This window comes from Spermophilus citellus, assembly GCF_964194105.1.
Source record: "Spermophilus citellus genome assembly, chromosome: 18".
NCBI classification, from domain to species: Eukaryota; Metazoa; Chordata; class Mammalia; order Rodentia; family Sciuridae; genus Spermophilus; species Spermophilus citellus.
In genome coordinates, this window is record NC_138200.1 from 65,636,529 (window position 1) to 65,657,701 (window position 21,173).

Genomic DNA, 21,173 nt, shown 5'->3' on the forward strand with positions numbered 1-21,173 from the left:
TCCTGACTACTGAGGGCACTCTGTGGGCCTGAGCAGCCCGGGTTGGGGAGTGCGGGGTGGCGGTGGGTCCAGTAGGCCTTGCTCCGGGTCGTCCAGCTCTTTGGACTGGGTAAGCCCGAGGTTGCCTGAGCAGTGTCAGCTGCAGGCTTGGGGTTCTTTTGAATGGCATAGTTCACCCCCAGCACAGCTGGTGCTCTGCAGACCTTGGATGTGGAGGGAAGAGGCTGACCCTGCATGGGGTGTGTGGAGACTCTGCAGACCTGCAACCTCACCAATCTGGGCAGTGTCCCAGGAGCACAGCAGGGACCCAGGGCCAGCCTTGCAGCCTCTACCCAGAGTCCAAGGCTCCCTGCATCCCCAGCAGCTCCAAGATTCAAAACCACAGACTCCTCTTGTGGCTGGGTCTCGGGAAGCTGGTCAAAATGGCAGAATGTTTAATTTCATGTGTCAACTTGGCTGGTGTTGATGGCGCCCACGGTAGCTGGAGAAACACAGCTCCTGGTGTCCCTGTGTGGTCTCTGGAGAGAAGAGCATTGGAATCAGGGTGGGTAGAGAAGATGCCCCCAAACCCCCAACCCACACTAGGCCGCATATCCAAACTGCCCTGGGCCACAATAGACCCAGAAGACAGAGCAAGTCCACTGGTCTTGAGCTGACTCCATCTTCTGCCTGTGGACACCTGCATTCCTGGGACTCTGGCATTCACATGGCAGACCACGGGACTCCTCACCCTGCGATTAGAGTCTTCCATGGATCTCTGGATGTCCGTCAGCTCTGCTTTCCTGGAAAACCTGGACGGACATTGATGGTCCCCCCAGGGACCATTCAGAGTTGGGCCAGGCCTGCCAGGGAACCCTGAGATTGGATCTCCTCCCTCCAACATGTCCTCTGCCACTGGGTGTGTGAGGCTGTGGCCGGCTGTGTCACCTCTGTGTGCGCCAATTGGCTCGTCGCATCCATGGACCCACAACCACAGAGGCCACCAACAGCAGATTGAAAATACTAGAGAGAACCGCATCCGTACTGAATGGGCAGACATGTTAGGTTCTCCAAACAGTGTAGAGAATATGAGAGCTGTTTGCAGAGCAGGTATGTTGTGTTAGGCGTTATGAGCAACCTAGACATGATGTAAACTCTACTGGAGGGGCTGGGGGTCGGCGAGCCCCTGGGTTCCCTCCTTGGCCCCCCCTCTCCAAAACAAGTGCTGGGAGGCTGTGCACAGCTCATGTGGACACCAAGGCACTTCAGAGGACAGACCTGAGGTCCTCAGATCTTGCTGTTAACAAGGAGCCTGGAGCCAACCCCTGCAGTACCAAGGGGTGACTAATGGGAGGACTGGCCCGGCTCGTCTGTCATGGGGTGCACTCTGCTGGTCCATGGGGCCCCTGCTCTCCCTTTCCACAGTACTGCAGCCACTGCCCACTCGGGCGGAGGAGGGACAACCAACTGCAGGTGCCAGTTTCCAGCAGCCCGGGCCAGGGCTTTGCTCAGGTGCAGTCGCCACCTCACACCTCATTGTCCAGGTGAGGAGGTGCAGGGTGAGGCTGGGGCCTCCGAGGTTCCCATGGAGCCCCAGGGATGCTGCACAGTCCTCTGTGACCCTGGATGAAGTTCTAAATGTTTCTGAGCCCCAACTTGCTGAATTATAAGACAGAATGGGCGATACCTGTCCTGAAGTCTCCTCCTGGCTCTGGCTCCCCTCGTCTCCCTTGGCTCTGGTCCCAGCTCCGCCACTCAGAAAGGAGCTGTGGGTTGACGCACCTGGGGAAGTGGTGCTGGGACGTTGGCATGAGAGAGTGGCCGGGGGAGGACAGGAGAGGGGATCCCAGGCAGGAGAGGCTGCAAGGGAGAGGCCAGCGACCTCCGGCCAGGAGGGTGCAGGGAGGGAGTCCACCAGCAGAGGCAGGCGGAAGCTGGTGCGCTCTGATTTCTGCTTAACTAAGAAAACAACTGTGTTATTTACAGTTAGGTGGTGTTTAAAAAATGAAGCCAACTTTCAGACAATCATTTCTCATGGTTATAACTTCTTTAGAGCTGGAGAGGGCTTTTGAACCCTCCAAGTCTATTCATTAGTCCATTTACTACAAATTTTGCATTGATTTACTTGGCACTGCGGTGGTGACTACAGCCGGGTCCTGAAGTCCCCCGCCATTCCAAACTCAGCTCTGGGCCCTGGTGAGCCTCGTGGTGCGCATTAATCACATAATCCCCAGGCAAACAAGTTCCTCAAAATGACATCAACTCTGCTGTGTGCTGCCAAATAAGTACTCCTTGTCCCCGCGTCCCCTATCTGCCTGCCCTGTCCCCTGCCGACAGTCTCTGCTCTCCACTCGCTCAGCTCCTTTGACTCAGCTTAGGCACCGTTGCGGGTGATGAGAGGCTACTTCTGCCATGGACAGTCTGTTAATGTCCTCTTGGCCTAACCCCTTGGGGTGGAGTTTTGCCAACAGTAGCACATTTAAATCAGGAGGTGATGTCATCTAGCTTGGCAAATTCAAGTGCCGCTTCCTCAGCATGACCCCCTCCCCCAGCCCCCTCCCTGCAGCCCCAGGCTCTGGAATCTTCGCTGGACCCTGGATGGCCTTTGCATTCTACTGTGCACTTGGGTAAACTGTATGACACATAAACTCGCCAGGCATGGTGGCGCACACCTGTACCCAGCAGCTGGGGAGGCTGAAGCAGGAGGATCGCGGGTTCAAAGCCAGCCTGAGCAACTTATTGAGGCCCTAATCAACAGAGTAAGACCCTGTCTTTAAATAAGATTTAAAAAAAGGCTGGAGATGTGGCTCGGTGGTTAAGTGCCCCTGAGTTCAATCCCTGGTACCAAAAAGAAAAAGAAAAAAAATTGTATGGCATATAAATTGTATCTCAGAGAAGCAGCTACATAAAGCATTCTTAAAACATTAGTTTGGCCGGGTATGGTGGTGCACACCTGTTACCCCAGGGGCTTGGGAGGCTGAGGCAGGAGGATTGTGAGTTCAAAGCGAGGCGCTAAGCAACTCAGTGAGACCACAAAAGCGAGACACTAAGCAACTCAGTGAGACCTGTGTCTAAATAAAATACAAAAAGGGCTGGGGATGTGGCTCAGTGGCCGAGTGCCCCCTGGTATCTGCTCCCCCAGAATCAGTCTCTTGCAGCCTGGGGTGTGCGTGCACTGCCATCTCAGGAGGCCTAGCTTCCCTCACGTCCACACACACAATGGTGCCTGCTGAGCTGCGGGCACAGAGCACCGCGTCCACTGGGGCTCAGAGCAGTTAACTCCTCACAGGACAGTCCTGAGGTCCCTGCCTGGGTGCAGGTCGCTGTCCACACCTCAGTGGAGGTAGCCTCCTCTTGAAGGTTCCTGGCCTCCCTCTGCTCCATGCCCTTGGGTCCAAACCTGGTTGCAGGCCACACCTTGCCACAGAGATGGCTGGTTAGCAGCGGCACTGTTACTAAAGAGGACACAGGTGGACACAGGCTGGCGTGGTCAGTGCCCTTCCCACAGGGTGCGGGGAAGGTGTGACAGCATGTTCCCTGTGGGAAGGGCCCGTTCGAAGCAAGGGAGCGTTCGGGGCCTATGCCGCGTCAGGCAGCCCTGCCCTGTCCCTGCGGGCCCTGAGCGCACCTCCTTCCTGCACTCTAGCGCCTTCTCTCCTGTGGACACTAACACCAGGATGTGCCCTGGAGGACACTGGGGGGCTGGGGGTCGGTGAACCCTGCCCCTCCTCCTCCTGCAGAGCTTTGCTGCAGCCTCATCTCCGGGTCCGCCTCTGCAGAGCAGCCCCCACCGTCTTCCTTGGCGCCTCTTCGGCTGTTCCTGTGAGCCCCCAGGCCTGGAACAGCCTTGGGGACAGCTCTGGGGACATCGCACACCCTGCCTGGCCGCCCCGTCCCAGCCTTGCCCAGGGGCCTCTGGGCCCAGCTTGCCCCCTCATCCTCAAGCTCCCCAGGGTGAGCCCAGAGCTGTTCTGCTGACTCCTCAAAGAGCCCAGACGCGGGCAGTGGGCAAGGGGGTGTCCCTGCATGCCCCAGGGAGCTGGGGGCGGGGCAGCCCTCTTGTGAGCAGGGCATGCCAGTCCAGCTCTCCCAGAACTGTCCCCAGCACAGGGGCTGGCACAGAGTAGCAGTCACCCAGGGATGCTGCCCTGTACCATTTCCCTCTTCGGAGCAGTGCCCTCCTTGTCCTCAGGAGACCTCGCCCTGTCCATTCTGGCCTGGGTGGGGCAGAGCCCATGTTCCTGGGTGAGTCTCCACCCACATGAGCCAATTGGTGAGGCCACAGAAGTTGGTTCCAGGATGTGCACGTAACCTGCTCCATAAGACCAAGGAGAGCCGTGATTGGGAGTCTAGGCACAAGGCATTTTCTTTCAGTGGATTTGGTGGAGTGTGGGTGTGAGATTTAGAGCTTATGCAGCCACCTTGTGGCCATGAAGAGAGCCTGGATAAAGCCACCACACCCAGGAGGCAGAGGGAGATGCAGTGAATCTGCATCAGCCAATGGCATTGACTGAACCTATAGACTAAACCATACCTGAACTCCATCTGGATTTCCAGTTATAAGAGCCAATAATTCTCTGATTGTTTATTCGCTCATTTATTTGTCTAATGAAGTCAGAATAGGGCTTCTTGAACTTGGAAAGGAGTCATTCTGATATTTACAAGTGCGCTCTAGAGCGTGTTGAGCTATTATCAGGGTGGGAGAGTGGCACAGGAGAGAAATTTTCTCTTGCTCCGTGTGCCCCTGGGTTTCCCTCTCTACACCGCCTCCCCAAGCCACCCCTGGGCTTGAACCACATCTGCCAGTCAGTGTGAACGGGCTGACCAGGCCCACCGACACTGCTGTGGCCGCCACGTGGCCTGGCTGCTCTCCTCCATCTCCCCTTCCTCCTGCTAGTGTTTTCCAGGACCCAGGAAGGAAACGCAGGCAGCGACTTTCTGCAGAGGAGTGGGGAGCCACGGGGCAGGCCACAGGGTGGGTTGCTCATGGACTTGGAGGACCACTGGGGTCAACGTGGGTCTTGACGTGGGTCTTTGAGGCAAAGGAGCGTTCGGAGCCTCTGCTGTGTTGGGCACCCCTAGCCACTCAGAGGGGCTGAGTGATACAGGGCTTCTGCCCAGCCAGTGAGCTGCCCCTGAACACGACCTCCGTGGAAACCCCTCGTCAGGCACGTCCCCTGCTCCTGCCTTCCCGGCCCCCGCGCCTCCCTGATTCAGGTGCGAACCTTTGTTCCAAGAAACGCTGTTTCCTTTGACCGTGGTTTCAGGGCTTGTTTTCCAGTTAACAGACCATCTTCGAATGTGATGGCTGCACTCCCATCCTGCCCCAGATTGGCTTTAGAGGAACGCAAGGTCCCCGAGAACCCAGCAATGCCTCTTTCAGGAGCCTGGCCAGATCTGGCCCTCCCAAGCCACCTGTGGTCAGTCTTTCCTGGGCCTCCACGGTCCTGGGACTTCAAGCTGTGGGGGCGTGTTCTCTGAATGCTCAGGCTGCCCTCCCACTCCCTCCCCTCCCCCTCCACTGGGCCCTGCAGGCTCCTGTGCTGCTCACGCCTCTCCGCGCCTGGCACGCAGTAGATGCAGAAGAAACACTGCTCCAGAAACCAGCCTTGGCCACACTCAACTCATGGCCCCGGTCTCGCTGGTGGCCTGGTTGGGGGCCCCTGGCCCCGACACTGCCTTTCCCGGGGGTCCTCCACCTGCCCAAGGTCAACCCCAGCAGCCTGGTAACTGGACCCGCTCTGACACGCAGAGAAGCCCCAGCCTCACTTCTTACTATTCTTTAATGCTTCTCCGGGGGCACATGGGGGTGAGGGTCCCTGGAGGCTGAGCCAGGAAGGTGCCAGGTGAAAGTGCCGAGCTTCCCCAAAGGGACCCCAGTCAGGTTGGCCACTGCTGAGCACCAGGAAAGTCTTCAGAAGAGCAAGATTGGCTAGTTTTGGCTCAGGACACCCAGATTCTCCCGAGCCACATCACATGGAGCCCAGCGTCCCCGCGGCTTTGTTCTCCTTGTGGCAAAGGTGAGTGACAGAAGTCGGCAGCTGACGGGCGCCGCCACCTTTCTCTGGAGTCCTTGGGAGGCAGACCAGGGCTGGGCTCCTTGTGCTTTATTTTTAACAACGTCACATTCCTGGAGGTGCCCCTTGGATGGATGTCAGATGCTACACAGAGACAGGCGCTGGCAGGATCAGGTGGCCCAGAACTGGGAGCATGGGACGGCGAATCCAGAGCCTGACTGAGTCTGGGCTTTGCCAGCACTGGCTGTGTGGCTTGCCCAATTACATCCCCTCTCTGGGCCTGTCTACACCTGTAAAGTGGGCAAGTTGGACCCAGTGATCATTTTAGTTCTAAAAATCGGTGAAGCTGGTCAGGTTCTGGGAAGGACAACGGAGGGTCCCCTTCTTGTCACAGGTGGACAGAGATGATATGCTGAGCCTTGGGAACGGGTTCACCTGCAAGAAAGACATGCCCTCCTCCGCACACAGGTGGCCGGAGTGGCCAGAACGTGCCCAGCCAAGTCAGCATGTGCTGCCTGTCCTGCTGGCTAGGGAGGAGCAGGTCCATTTTGGATTTGGATTTGAGTATCCCTGGGCCAAGCCACAGCACTCCCAGGCCCCTGGTCTCCTTTCTCAGTCTCCAGTCCCCTGCCAGCGTTTCCTGGGGTCATTTCCAACCAAAGGGCTTGCATATCACTGACAAGGGACGTGGTACCCCCAGACGTGATACCCGAGAGGGACACAGCTCACGTAGGCAGTTGGACACCCCATGCTTGGAAATGTTCCCAGACCTCTGGAACAGCCCAGGGACTCCTGACGGGCAGCGCTTGGGCCGGGGCAGCTGAGGCGTCTGAAGATCTGCGAGCAGAGGCCCCCAGCGGTCAGCCTGCTCTTCAGTGGCTCCGGAAAACATGCTACTCGCAGATAAGGACAATAAAGACGGGACAAAAAAGTCGATGGACAGGTTAAAAGGTGGATCGGGGTCTTCTATCACTACTTTTGTTCTTGCAGTTTTTCTTGTGTGTGTTTGATGGGTTTTCCAAAGAAAACGTTGAAAAGCCCACTGTGGGGGCCCAGCAGTCATCCAGCAGTGACGCCTGTCATCCCCAGATCCAGGAAGAAGAGGGCGAGGGTTCAGGAGGCGGCTCCAGGGGCCTGTGTGGTGGGCAGCCATTGCCAGCGGCCAGGCGATTGGGGGTATGGCAGCAGGTGGGCAGGCAGGGGCTGGTGGGCGGATGCAGGGAGGGACATCAGTGGACACATTCGGCTTGAGCCACTCGCCGCTTTGCCAAGGAGCCACTTCGCGGCCTGGGACGTGTCCACAGCTGGTTCCTTCTCAGCGCTCTCCTGTTTGCAGCTGCCCCTCTTCCCAGAATCACAGTCACCCCCAGCTGATGAGGACCCACGGCCTCTCTTGCATGGTCCCTGTGGAATAAGTGAGGAAAGGAAGGGCCAGAGAAGTGGACCCCCAGGTCTAGTGTTGCACAATGTGCTGCACAATGCTGCTTACTCTGCTCAGGACAGAGTGGCCTGGTGGCCTGAGAGCTGCAGCAGGATGCCCTCAAAGGGTGCTCTGCTGGGAATCAGGATGGTGGAGCTGACTAGATGAGTTGGCTGTATATGGCCCTGGGCAGGTGGTCTTCCCTCTCTGAACCTTCCTCTTGCCATCTTAAAATGAGGGAGTTGCTTTACTCTAGAGTTCTCCATTCTTTTTAAGGGATTGTGATTCCTTTGAGTAACTGGTGAACTCTGTGGCCACTCTGCACTTCAACCTGCACATCATCCCAAGAGGTCCACCCCTCTGGGCCCCTGTGGACACTCCCTATTTAGACTAACTTAGTCTGATGGAACTCCCATAGTCTTAAGTCCTAGGAGCCATCAACATAGAGTCGGTGGGTTCCTGGGACACTCCCTGGTCCAGCCCCACTGGAATCCCTTCAAACCATTCAAGATCTCACTCATCCTCCCAACGTGCTGCTCGGGCTCATCGCCATTCAGCTAGAGGGACGCTGAACCAAATGGCAGCCATCGCCAGGAATATGACCCTGGACAGATACCACCTGAAAAATGGCTCCAAGTGGAGGTCGTTTCTCCTTGTCATCAGCGGACAACGTCCACCTGTGGCTACAGTCACTCCCCTTGGCCCCAGAGAGAAGGAGCCCTCTGGAGTCCGCAGGCTCTCTCAGCCAATGGGGATGGAGACGCTGCCTACAGGAGCTGGACACTCCCGACCGGCAGGAGAGGCTGCTCGGCAAGGACAGGCCAAGGCGGCTCAGACCGTCTCCTGGGACACTAGCAGCAGAAAAAATAGAGCCTTAATTAAGCCCCACCTGCAAGCCACTGATTGCAATTTACCATCTCAAATTGAGTGGAGAATTTCCCCCAGGCGTGTGGGGAGTCACTCTAGAACCTCACGGCGCTGACGGTGGCTCATCTCATGCTGGTTTTCAACTTTTCCTTTAGCCTTGGCACATTCTGTGGAGAGGCCTGGTGGGTGGGACAAAGGACAGTGGAGACCTCTAGTTGGGAGCCAGTCACAGTGGTGAGCAGAGTGCAGTTAGAAGTCACCGCAGCAGACACACGGCACAGACATGTCCTCAGTCAGGGGAGGGGGCAGATGTGGGGGCTTTCAAGGACACCAGGTCTTCTAGTGTCTCTTGAGGATTCTGCCCTGGTCCCAGGGCTGAGCCTCCCCTCAGCTCCAGGGGCTGTGGGCAGGCACTGCCTGGGGGGAGAAGGTGTCTAGAGATTTTTGCATTATTCCAAACATCACCGGTGGCCAGGGTGGTGCCCTGGCTGGCAGAGCTCTGCCCGCGTGGCTGATCTTCTCTGCCACGAGGCCCTGAAGGGAGTCTGTGGAGCTCTAGTCAGAACACCCTGGGTCAGGATCTAGCCTGGCCTGCCCTTGATCGCCAGAGAAAGAGGGCTGCCCAGAGTCACGGAGGGAGTGAGTTGTCCAGCCCCCGGAAGAGAGTAAGTGGGAGCCTTTGTCTTTTTAAAACTTTGCCCAAGAGTAGTTACAGAAAAGTTTAGCCTGGGACAAAAGACTCATGGCTATAGTTCAAGGGTCCCCAGAACTTGACCCAATGCCTGTGAGACTTCGCCAGCCATTTCCCAGAGCAGAGCGGACCGTGAGAAGTAGGAACTGTAGAGACTTTCCTTGTGCGGTGGCCACTGTGTCACTTGGCATAGAGCTTACTTGGAGAAATGTCAGCTTGGTGACCCGCTGACTGCTGAGGTGTAAAGGGATGGGGACATGTGCCTGCACCACTGGGGGGACATCTGAGGAGTCCAGGAATCCAGGGCTCCTTGCCAGGCCAAAGCTCACTGCAGGCTTGGTGCTGGTGCTCCGCGCCAGAGCCGTCGGCTGTGTGTTGTGGTAGGGCCACCTGGGCCTGGCACAGAGAGGCCTAAACACCAGTGGAAGGAGCTCACAGCAAGGGACCTATCATCAGCGATGACGTGCCGACCACCCCCTGTGAGGCCATGCTGTACCCGCAGGTCCCGATCCCTGGCCCAGACTCCTCTGTGTCCCATGCACTTTCCCAGCCCAGTGTACGTTCAGCCAACAGAGACCAACAGTGCAGGGCCCTGTCGCTCCTGGGGAGTGCCATTGGGACATCTTCTAGGTGTGCTCCGCTGAGAGACAAAAGACGAGAGAGACTCCAGATGTGACTCGACCTTGTATGGTGAGTTCCACGGAGGAGGTCCCCTGAAGGTCCTGCTTCTCTGCTCAATCACCCCCAATCAGTCTGGTCTCACATCCTCTCGACCATTGTCATCGTCCACACCCACCGTCTGTCCACACCACCTCTACAAAGCTCTGCGGGTCTGCATCCTCTCATCTCAACCCACTTTTCCCCCAAATGCCCAAAAGCACTCAGCCCATCTGGGCCTCTAGGCCTCTGGGCCTCTAGGCGTCCACTGCTCAAGAGGTCCTTGTCTTCTCTACTGATCTCAGGACCCCTTGCCTCATCCCAGCACTGTGGCCCTCAGCCTGGCTTCTCTCCCGGGTGCCAAGGGTTAATCTGCCCATAAACCAACAGAGGAATACACACATCTAGATATAAACAGAATGTCAGTCCCGTAGCCTGGTCCGGGAGCCAGCTGGGGCAGACCCTGGCAGCGGCTCTGTGTCCGTGTGTCTAGGCTGAGCTTGGAGAGCTGAGGTCCCTGCAGGGCTGGAGGAACCAGCAGCAGACATCACAGAGCCCCGGGAGAGTCGGCCTCTGTCAAAGCCAAGGGCTGGGTGGCTGCAGAATGTCCCTCCAAGAGCCTGGGTAACCAAGGAGGGCTTTCTGTGCTCTGCTGGCAAGTGCTGCTGCGCCCAGGTCCCAGGTTGGCCAGAGGATGGCAGGCTTGAGGCCACGTACCCCACACCAGCCTAGTTCTGCCTTCTTGGCACAGAGCTTCCAGAGCAGGGGGCTGGCAGCTGCCCCCTCAGGAAATCCGCTGGTGGAGGTTAGGTTGAGAGCACGTGGAGCTGGGCGGGGGTCTAGCAGAAGGGTTTCCCCGTGGTGATGCGGCCCAAGAAAGCAGGTCCTAGGGAAGAGTGGGCTTCTGCAGGCTCGTCATTTAACCAGTTCTATGGGCATCAGGTCCCAGAGTGGGATGCTGCAGACTGCTGGGGAGAAGAGAGAAGGCAGGGAGATGGCCCGGCTCACGAGGATGGGCTGTGCTCAGCAGATGGGCAGGAGGGGAGGAGGCAGGTGGCTGGGGAAGGCTGGCCTGGATCTGGAGGCCATGACCACCAAAGATCACAGCGACAGACATCTTTGGCCGGGCAGCCTCCTTGCCTGGGAGGCTCTCTGGAGCTCTGGAGACCTGCGGCCAGTTGGTCTACCCCCGGGGTTCTGGAGCTTGGTTCAGCAAGAGGAATGGGCTGGGGCTACAGGGTGCATTCAGGAGGGATTCTGAGCTACACTTGGGGGATGGGCAAGGCAGGGCCCTCCAGCATCAGGTCGTCCACGTCGGTGAGGAGCTCATGTTCGCTGGCAGAGTTGGCGCGTTGGAGGCGGCAGAGGCGGGCCTGCAGCCGCTCCTGCTCCTTCTTGAGCTCCAGGTAGGAGTGGGAGAAGGTGTGGAAGATGGACGTGGCCGGGAAGGCCATGATGAGGATCCCGCTCAGGATGCTGCTGAGGGCCACCATCTGGCCTGGCACGCTGCGGGGCACCATGTCCCCGTACCCCACCGTTGTCATGGAGATGATGGCCCACCAATAGGAAGCGGGAATGCTGGTGAACTCCAGGACCCGGCCGGACTCATTCTCCGCCACGTAGACCAGAGGGGAGAAGAGGGTGACCGCCACGGCCAGGAAGAGGAGCAGCAGCCCGAACTCCCGCGCACAGCGCCGCACCGTGAGGCCCAGCGTCTGCAGCCCCAGGGAGTGGCGCGCCAGGCGCATCACGTAGAGGATGCGCAGCGCCCGCAGCACGCGCAGCACCAGCCCCACCTTCTCCAGGTAGGAGCTGCTGCTCGGCGGCCTCTTGCCGTCCTCCGGGGGCTCCTCGGACACGGCCAGCGACACGTAGTACGGGGAGATGGCTAGGATGTCGATGATGTTCAGCGGCCCCTGGAAGAACTGGCACTTGTTCCGGGCCTGGACGAACCGCAGGCAGAACTCCAGGGAGAACCAGGCCACGCAGATGGTCTCCACCACGAAGATGTAGTAGCATTTGTGAGAACATTCGCCCTGGGGGGAGAGCAACGAGAGGCAGGTGGGAGAACCCCAAGGCACGGGAAGTGGGGAGTCGGCTTCTCCTAAGAAGCCTTCCTGGATGGGTCAGCTGGCCAAGCTGTCCACCCAGCCTCCTCTTTTGCAGTTTCAGGTTGTGGCTGGTTCCAAGGCTGCTCGGCTGGATCTGACGCCACCCTCTCCAGCCTCCCTTGCAACTCACCTATGGAGAACCACCTCTGGGCCCAGGGGTTGGGGTGAGCGGTCGCACACTCCCGGTTCCCTGCACCAGGACGCACAGGTGGGCCTGCAATGTAGCTCAGAATGGCAGGTTGGACCAGCGCTCTGGGGAGGATAGACCCTCCAGGTGGAAAAATCTGGGTCTCAGAATAGGAGCCACCCACTCACCCAGGTCTCAATGAGGACTGTCTGCAAGAAAGATATCAACTGCTGTTTCGTTTCAAGCCTGACTCCTAGGGCTTCCATGTTATGGAGGCCAACCTTCACTTTCGCTGATGTAAGCTCTTTCCGGGTGCCACACTGCTCTGGTGCTGGCCCTTGGAATGCTGTGAGTGAGTGGTGTGACCTCATTTCATGGCTCAGGAAATAGCTCCTAGTAGTGCCACGACTTGCCTGAGCTCACAGAACTAGTAGATGGTGGTGTCTGACCCTAACCCAGGTCTCAGCCACCATAAGCTGTTTCTGTAACTTCAGCTATTGTCCCTCATTCTTTGAGTCCACAAAAATGAATTGAGGGTCCCCTGTGTGCCAGGCGTGTGTTAGCTCTTGGCGTAAGGTAGCGAGGGCAGCAGACCTAGCTCTGGGGGCTGGAGGGACCCAAGGCTGCAGTCCAGTCCCTGTGACATGTGGTGGCAACCTTCACCCAGCCATTGTCTTCCTTGCTGGTTCCAGCCAGGTGGGGCCATTCTGTGGCCACCCTGTGTTGCTCAGCTCCCTGCCCCTGGCTCCTAACATCTAACATGGTCCCACTAGCCTGGTATTATTCAGAGTGTGGTCCTCCAACCAAGGCATTGACCCCCCCCCCCCACCGCAACTGCATTTTAACAGACTCCACAGTGATTTGGTGCACCTTGAGGTTTGAGAAGCCCTGCTCAAACGTGCCTCAACCTTGGCTGTGCCGTAGAATCACCTGGGAGGCTTGGAAACACCCTGATCTCCAGGCCAGATGCCCAGAGATTCTAATTTAGTTGATCTGGGTTTTCACTTGAGTGGTAGAATTTTCCAGAAGCCCCACAGATGACTCTAATGTGCAGCCAGGGTTAAGAACCCAAGTATTAATAACACACACAGAAGCACACACCTGATGGATGAGTGGATGGATGGCCAAAGCCCACTGCCCTTGTGAAAAGCAGCATGTTGACAATGGCAGTTTTTTTAGATTAAAACGCTCTGAAGTGGAAAAAGAAATTATTTCCAGGGCTTGGGCCCAGAGGAATCCTAAAACAAAATGTTCTCTATGTCTGACTGCGGGAGAAAAAGAAAGGGGCGGGTCCATCCCAGGTCTCACTGGCCTGTCCAGGGCTGGGCTCTGTTCTCCTTGACCTCCGTCTGGTCTGTGTCGGGTGGGGGGTAGAGGGAGGGCTGTTGAGAGATGGAGCCCAGAGCATTTGTGGCCCAGGTTCAAATCCCAGCTGCCCACTTACTCAGGGGGTCCTTTGTCCCCTCTGGGCTTCCAGTTGTCTGTGCCCTGAAGGTTGGTGGGCACATGCAATCCATGCATATGAAGCGTTGGCAGCACGCAATGACGACTGGGCATGTGACCGACATGTCACTCAAGACAATAGCCTCCTGGCTCAAACGGAGGGCATCCGTGTCCTCCTCCCCCTGCTGAAGACATTCTCTACCCTCTGAGATGGCTTCAGGATCTGAGGTCTGCTCCGGATCCTGGAAAGCTCAAGAGTTTGGGATCCTGAATCTCCAGTCCTGCTGTGTGACCTTGAAATAGTCCTTACTCTCTCTGTGCTTCAGTCTCCAATGGAGAGTTTGGGACACAATCGGAATTTTTCAAAGCTGAGACAGAACCCCGTGCATCAGAAGATCCCAGGGGGGTTTTGCAAGTGCAGGTTCTTGGGCCCCATCACAAAACTGCCACCGTGGGTGGGGCCCAGGAATGTGCAGGTTGGCAAGGCCCCTAGATGTGGAAGCACCGGAGAGCTAGACTCTGGGCCAGATTCCCCCTACAAGGCCTCTTGTTTACTGACCCCCTGGGTTGTTCCCCTTGGCTCTAGAGGCCTGTGGTGTGGGAAGACTTTTCAAAACCAACACAGGGCTCCTGAGGTGATCCTGAAGGGCTGAGAGGGCCTGCAGGTCCCCCACCCCCCCGTGGCTGGTGCTGGTGTCTGGCTGTTCATGCCGGGCGCACCCTGTCCTCCCACAGCCTGGCCCGGTCCCTCCCTGCACTGCAGCAGGACTCCACCTGACTCCATCTGACCGCTCTGCCGCCCAGGGGATGTGCAGCTGGCAGCAGGAGGTGGGATTTACGGCTCCAGGGAGGGTGACCCCGCCCAGGCCGCATTGGAAGGAAACAAGGAAAGGGAAGGAAGGAAAGAAAAGAGAGTTCCGGTTCCTGTCTCTCTGGGGAAGTTGCTGGTGGTATTTTGCGGGGAAAGGAACAGCTCCAACTAGTCCCTAGTCTGCCCACATCTTTCTGGGTTTGAGCACAGAAAATCCTGGTCCTAGAAAGCCCCTCAATCCTAGGCAGGCAGGGCCCGGGTGTCACCCTGTTCCTGGGCTGGCTCCCTGTGGGAATGAGAAGGGCCCTGATTCCTTCATTCAGGGAGAGGCAGAGAGGCAGCCCCAGGAGGCCAGAGTGGGACCAGGGACCACAGGCCCGAAGTGGAACCGAACAAGCCCGATGCAGCATTTCCACCCACGGCATGTTCAAGAAGGGGCGAAGCTCATCCATTTTGATGGCAGGAGCCCTGGGCTGACTGGGAAGGACCATGGGGGGAGTTTCGGGGGGTAGGGGGATGTTCAATATCATATTAACAGGGGTGAAGGTTGCACTGCGTATCTGTGTGTTCAACGCAGCTATGGCTGGTGCGTTTCAGTGCACATCATGGTACCTGCAAAATGGTAAGGTAAAAATGATGAATGACAAGGAGGAGCGATTGTGGTGGAGAGAGGGAAGGAGAACGGCAGGACCTGGAGATTGAGCTGAGTCTTGGGTACTGGGGTCCATGGACTTTGTAGATGTCTGAAATTTTCCATAATGAAAGTTCAAATGCAAGAAATTAAAAAGAAAATTCAAAGCCACAAGGAGACACCGCTTCCCACCCGCGAGGCTGGCTGGAATCAAGAAGACAGCCCCGGGAAGAGTGGGTGAGATCATGAAGAAGTGGGACCCTCCGTGGCTGCTGGTGGGACGCTAAATGGTGCCTCTGCTGCGGAGAACAGTCTAGAGCTTCCAAGGGACCCAGCAGAGACAAGGACACACACATCCACCCACAGACACTTGCACACAAAGGTCCCCAGCAATGTTACTCCTCTCGGTGCAAATTGGAAACAACGTGATGCCCATCAGCCACCAACGGGTAGCTCCAGTGTGGCACTCACGCCATGCCACACTCATCAGCCATGGAAGGGAACGAGGTACGATCCGCACCAAGGTGAGATACACCCTGAGAAAGGGCGCCAGAGAAAGAAGCCAGACACACGTGCTCGGCTCCATGCATGTGAAAGGTCGAGGAAGGGCGGATCCGCAGAGGTGGAAAGGGGCCAGTGTTGGCCAGGGACAAGGGGTGGGCGTAGGGGTGGGAGGAACTGCTGTGGGTTCCTGGGGTGATGGAAATGTTCTGGAATAAGACAGGGCGATGGTTGCCAGCTCTGAGTGCCCTAACGCTGTTGAACTGTGCACCTTGAAGGCAGAAGTTTCTGGTAGTGTCATATTTAGTAAGAAGGGATCCCATGTCCTATCTGAGCTGGCCAAGTGGGGCCTGGTAGGCAGTGAGTGGGCCTGCAGCCTCGCTGGGCCCTGTCCAGCTGCACCAGAGCAGAGCTGCTGTGCCAGCTGCTGCCCAGGCCTAGGTGGGCACAGGGCTTCCTGAGGGCCACGTCTCTGCCGGGGTCTGTGGATGGGCAGCTGGGCAGACGCTGCAGGGCGGGGGTCCGTTCTGGAAGGTCCCCTGTGGGGGGCTCAGGGCCGACAGTCTGGACCTGGGAGCTTTCCTCTCTCCCTTGGTCTCTATGCAGCTCCTGCAGCTGCCTGTTCTGCAGGTGGCAGGAGTCGCACTCTCTCGTACCCTGAGCTGGGTTCCCTGTGGGTCTCGCTCTCTGGTGCCTTTGGGCTGCCCTCCCTGGGCTCCTTCCCACAGGCAGAGTCCAACATGCCGCCCCTGGCTGGGCCTGAGTCCAGGCTGGTCCTCCTAGCCTCTCCTGGGCTGGACGTGCTGACTCACTCTTCCCCAGCTTCTCCCTCCCCGTTCTTTCTGGGACCCGATGCCACCTGGGCCACCTCTCCCTCCACTGGGCCTCTTCATGTGGCCCTGTCCCCAGGTCTCCTCTTCCTCTGCTCCCTCCTCGGTCTGCCCACCTCCCCACCCTGGGACGCAGGGCTCTGAGGCGTGGCAACCCAGTGGACCAGGCTGGATGTGATCTGGGCCTGGGCTCTTGGCCCTGGGGGAGCCAAGGGTCCGAGTCAGGATGCTCCTCCCTGGGGAGGCCCTGCTCGGGACTGGCCCTGCAGGGGCGCCTCAGTCCAGCCTGCCTTCTTCCTCCCCGGCCTCCCACCCTCCGGGGGCCGGCTAGATGCGGACTTCTCTTCCGCGGAGTGAGCGTTACTGGAGAGCTCCGGCCACTGAACCTCATGGCCAAGAACGGTTACGGTAAGGATCAAACAGGAGTCAGGGAGCCCTGCACAGTGCTCGGGTCACAGCAGGGGTCTAATAAGTGCAGCCGGCCGGCCCTCCTTACCAGTGGCTCTGTGTCTGTGGATCCAACTAAATGCAGTTTGAAAGTATTAAAAAAAAGTGTCGTCTGCACTGAACATGTCCAGACTTTCCCTGGTCATATCCCCCAGAGGAGATGGCGCAGCAAGAGTCAACAGGGTTCATGGCGTGAGCAACCTGGAGGTGGGGTGTGAATCCACCAGAGGGTGTGCACAGGTCACGTGCGAACACTGTGCCATGTCACACGAGAGACTGGGGCATCCCTGGATCTCAGAGTCTGAGGTTGGTGGGGCGCCCGGAACCCCATCCCCAGGGATCCCAAGGGCTGACTGTAACTCGGCTCCCAATCTCTTGGAGGTTCCTCCTGAGCAGAGGGTGGGAGGCCACCTCCCATGGCCTCCAAGATGGTGCCCTTGGTGATCACTAAAGGAGAGATCTTTGGGACAACAAGCCCAGGCAGAGGCAGGGCCTCTGGGGAGGACTGTGGATGAGGCTGGGTGGATGAGGTTTGTGCTGGGCTTCGGGGGCTGGGAGCGAGACCCACGGAGAGGAGGCGGATGGTTGTGCTGGTGCAAGGCAGAGGACGGATGGATAGCACTAGGGAAGGGGGACCCGGCCCAGGGGTCTTTCTGGCTGTGATCCAGGAAGGTGCAAGGGGGATGTGAAGGATGAAACGAGGGGAGCAGTGACCAAGTGTCACGGAGGAGGAGAAGGTGCAGAGCAGGGTGGCCGGATGGGAAGCCTGACTCATGAGGGTGGAGGGAGGGAGCTGGCTGCAGGGGCAGGTGCAGTTTGCACCCGGGTGAGCTGTGTCGTCCTGACCCAGCAGTGGCCCCCGATCTCGGTGCCCTCCTCCCCCGGCCCCACCTTAGCCAGGTGCCCACACTTCCACAGTTCAGGCAAGGCCCAGGGCCCACCCCTGCCCCACCCCACGGGGCCTTGTGGGCTCTTGACAAGCATCAGAGTACGTGGGGCAAGCCCAGACCCGGCGCTGCCCAGCTGCAGCTGCACGGCCCCCGGCCCCAGGCTTGGTTCTTGCTGTGTGCGCTGCCCCCCCCCACACACCCCCATTGTAATTTGCACTCTCAGGCACAGACCCGGCCCTGGTGGCAAAGTTCACTCCCAGGGACCTCTCTGACACAATTTAGGAAAAGAACACGGAAAGCTGCGTCCTTGGGGGACTCCCCCCCAGGTGGAGCTCAGTGGGTCACGTCGGGGGTGAGTCCCTGCAGCGGCATGGCTCCTCTAAGTGGGTACCCCAGGGCCAGTCCGCAGGGGCAGCGGCCAGTGTGAGCAGCCAGCTGTCTGAATAGGGGCTCTTGGCCTCATGTCCCCTGGGGGCAGATACGAAGTACAAGCACGTGCACGGACAGCAGCTGTTTATGTAAATGTGAGGACACAGACTTGGAAGAACAAAGACCGTCCTCAGCCTCTCCAGCTCTCTGAGTTATCGTCCCCAAAGGAAAACAGATCCTCTGCTGCGCCTCTCAGGGAGAACCTGAGGATGCAGCCGGGGACAGGCTCCATCCCTCCGACCCAGGAGACCAGGCTGCACCCCAGGTGCCGGCTCGGGGCTGCCCTGCTCTCTAAGCCCCTGTCCCACCTCAAATCTGCGTCACATTAGGCTGGGCCCGAGTTTGCCCCCTTTGCCTTTTCTAATCTTTGGGCTAGGGAGGCCCTGACCCTCTGGTCCTCCAGCCTCTCTCTGCGAATCCCCACGAGGAGCGCACTGTGGAGGCTGGGGTGGGGCACCCTGGAGGACCGGGGTCAGCGGGTGCCCACTCTGCCTGGTCTTCTTCCTGCAGTGCACACGGACATGTCCCTGGAGCACGGGCTTCTACACTGTGGGCTTCGGTGCTAATGAATGACAAATGCTCGTCTTCTGGGGGGGGGCACCAGGGGGACAAGCTGCTTCTGAGTAGCTCAGTTGTCTTTATCAGGACAAGATGTTTACAGGTTGGACAAGACACACTTTGTTCCACAAATATTCATTGAGAGCCTACTGTGTGGGAGACAGGCTGGTCCTCCATGGGCCTCTTGGATCTGGAAGGGTCTCTGATCCTATGTCTTGCCCTGGGGTGTGTCTGTAAGGGAGGGACACTAAGGGGGACTGACAGCTGTTAGGAGCCTCTGTGGCACAGGCTGCCTTAGGGACGTGTGTGTTTTGTCAACTGCCTGTTATAACGCAAGCCCTGTGCGCCAGGACGACGGGAGCCGAGGAGCTCAGAGCAGGGGGAGTGGTGCTCTGAGTTCAGCATCGATGCACTTCTAACTGGAAGCTCTCCCAGAAAAACGCGAGTTATTCCCCTTCTCGGGCCATTGGGTGCCCTGGGGGCCTGGGGTCTCCCCGACGTAGGGGTGGGCAGGCAGCAAGTTTGCTCGGCCTCCTGGGGTGGCATCACTTACAAGCCATCTCGTCTCTGAGTTCCCATCCTGCGAGGCCATCGGGGAGAGGGACTCGGGTCAGGTGGCCAGGGGAGCCGGGGGGGGGGGGGGGGGGGGCTGGGGATCCCTGCCGTCAGGGTGTCTCTACTACCTAACTGCAAGGAACCAGATGGTCTGTGCCTCCGATTCTGCATCTGAAAACGGAGCCGGGACGCCCAGGAGAAGGTGCCTCAAGACTGTGGGGCCTGGGCCTGGCCTGGGGCTCAGCACAAAGCGGCTGCCCAAGGAACATGCGCTCGGCCCGTGGCCTGTGTGGGCCTTCACGGCGGTGCTGCCTGTCCTACTCAGAGAGGTGAAGGGACTCGCCTGCCTCACAGAGCTGGTAGGTGAGGCTGGCCTCGCTGGCCCACTGAGACCAGGAGTGACTGTCAGCTCCTGGGTCGGGCCAGGTGATGACCCTCAGGAGCCCTCTGTGGCCCTCTTCCTCCAGAAATGGCTAAAAGTGACCTCTTCCCGCTGCCCTGGCCTATTAACGACACCAGCCACGCTGGACAGCGGTCTCATTTCCTCTACCTTTCAAGAAGTGACGACGTGGCCACCTGGGCCCGTGGGGGCCACTCACCTTGTCCTCCTCGGCCCTGAGGTCGGGCATGGTGCTGACGCACAGGCTGACGGCCGTGGTGGCCACAAAGAGGACGGAGAGGCAGGCGAAGACCTTGCCGGGCAGCCCGGAGCGCGGGTTCTCCACCATGTCGCCCAGCTGCCTCATGCACAGCCCCCAGCGCGAGCTGCGCCCCGCGGGGTGGCCGGCCTCGCGCTGCCGCTGCAGGGCCTCCTCGCGGCGCAGCTCGGCCGCCTCCTCCAGCCTCCCGAGCAGCCTGCGCAGGCAGCAGCGCTCCAGGCTGCCCTCCGCGATGCCCCAGTAGGCCAGCTCCTCCCGGAAGGACAGCGCGCACGTGTCCTGCAGGAGCACCAGCTTCCCGGCCGCCAGGAAGCTCGCGATCACCGCGAAGGCGCTGGGGCTCCTGTCGAAGAAGAACTCCTGGGTGTCCTCGTCGAAGTCGTCGCACAGCTGCCCCATCTCCTCGCGGCTGCGGCAGAACCGGAGCTGGCTCAGGCGGCTCAGCGGGAACGCGTCCAGCGTGCTCCAGGGCAGCAGGAACCGGCGGCCCCCGACGTTGACCAGGACTTCCTTTTTGAGGTCCGCCTCCGGGGGGGCCTCCAGCGCGCCCAGCCTCCGGGCCCTGCGGTAGTACAGGCCCTTGGCCGACCGAGTCTCCAGGGGGCCCGGCAGGAGCTGGCTCAGGGGGCTGTAGGAGCCACCGTGAGGGTGTCCGAGGCCCAGGACCCCATCTCCCGAAGGCACGGGCATGGCCAGAGATGTCCCTGCCCGCGAGCAGTGGGAGCACCTGTCTGACACCAGAGAAAGGGCAGGAGACAGGGAGGTGAGGCTGGGGGAGGCCCACTCCCAGGCCACCCGCTCCCTGGCTTTCCTGTGGCTCCTCCTGCACCCTGCTTCCTGACCCTCATCTCTCAGAACAGCCACTGGGATCATGGGGACTCGAGGGGCTGGTCCTGAACTAGACAAGGTGGCCCTCTGGGCTGTGTGGCCTGGGGCATGTGGCTTTGCCTCTCTGTTCTCAACATCCTGCATTCAAATGCAGGGACTCTCACAAACCCGCAGGGCCCGGTTGGTTGGTAAAGAGAGGCAGTCAGGGTCCCCGCGAGGCTCCCATCCTTTAGGGGCTGGCCACAGCCTCCCCACGCCCTCTGCTTGGTCTGTGAGGCTGGGGTGGCATGAGGGCCCGTGTCACGGGGCACAGGGAACACTCCAGAGGCTCCCCAGTTAAGTGGCCCCAGCGGCCCACCAGGCAGACGGGATTCCCCCGCCCTGTAGGCAGGAAGAGGCTCAGCAAGAAGCACCCTGCCGCTGAGAGGCTGCTCAGGGAGGCTGGCTACTGAGGGGTCAAGGACATGGGCCTCTGCTTTCAGAGTCCTGCTCTCAGGAGGAGTTCTGGAGGACTGCTCTGTCCCTCTCCTTGGCTTCCTCATTTGGAGGACCTGCCTGGGAGGGTGGAGGGCACTTCGTGCTCTTCAGTGAGGGCTCTCCTCCATGCTGTCATTGTGCGCTTGCCTCAGCCACCCTTGCTGTGTGACCTTGAGCTAGTTACTCCCCTTCTCTGGGCATTTTTTTTTAATCTGCAAAATGAAGGGACCCCTAATGCTCTCTCC

General features: G+C 59.0%; 1 protein-coding gene across 1 annotated transcript; it reads right to left on the reverse strand.

Moving 5' to 3' along the window:
• Window positions 1–10,672: 10,672 nt before the first annotated feature.
• On the reverse strand, window positions 10,673–20,313 carry KCNG4 (potassium voltage-gated channel modifier subfamily G member 4; the record flags this gene model as incomplete). Its single annotated transcript, XM_081275675.1, has 2 exons — window positions 10,673–11,667; window positions 19,564–20,313. 2 exons carry the CDS (start codon window positions 20,311–20,313, stop codon window positions 10,894–10,896), a joined length of 1,524 nt encoding a protein of 507 aa, XP_081131801.1. The 3' UTR covers window positions 10,673–10,893.
• Window positions 20,314–21,173: the final 860 nt, after the last annotated feature.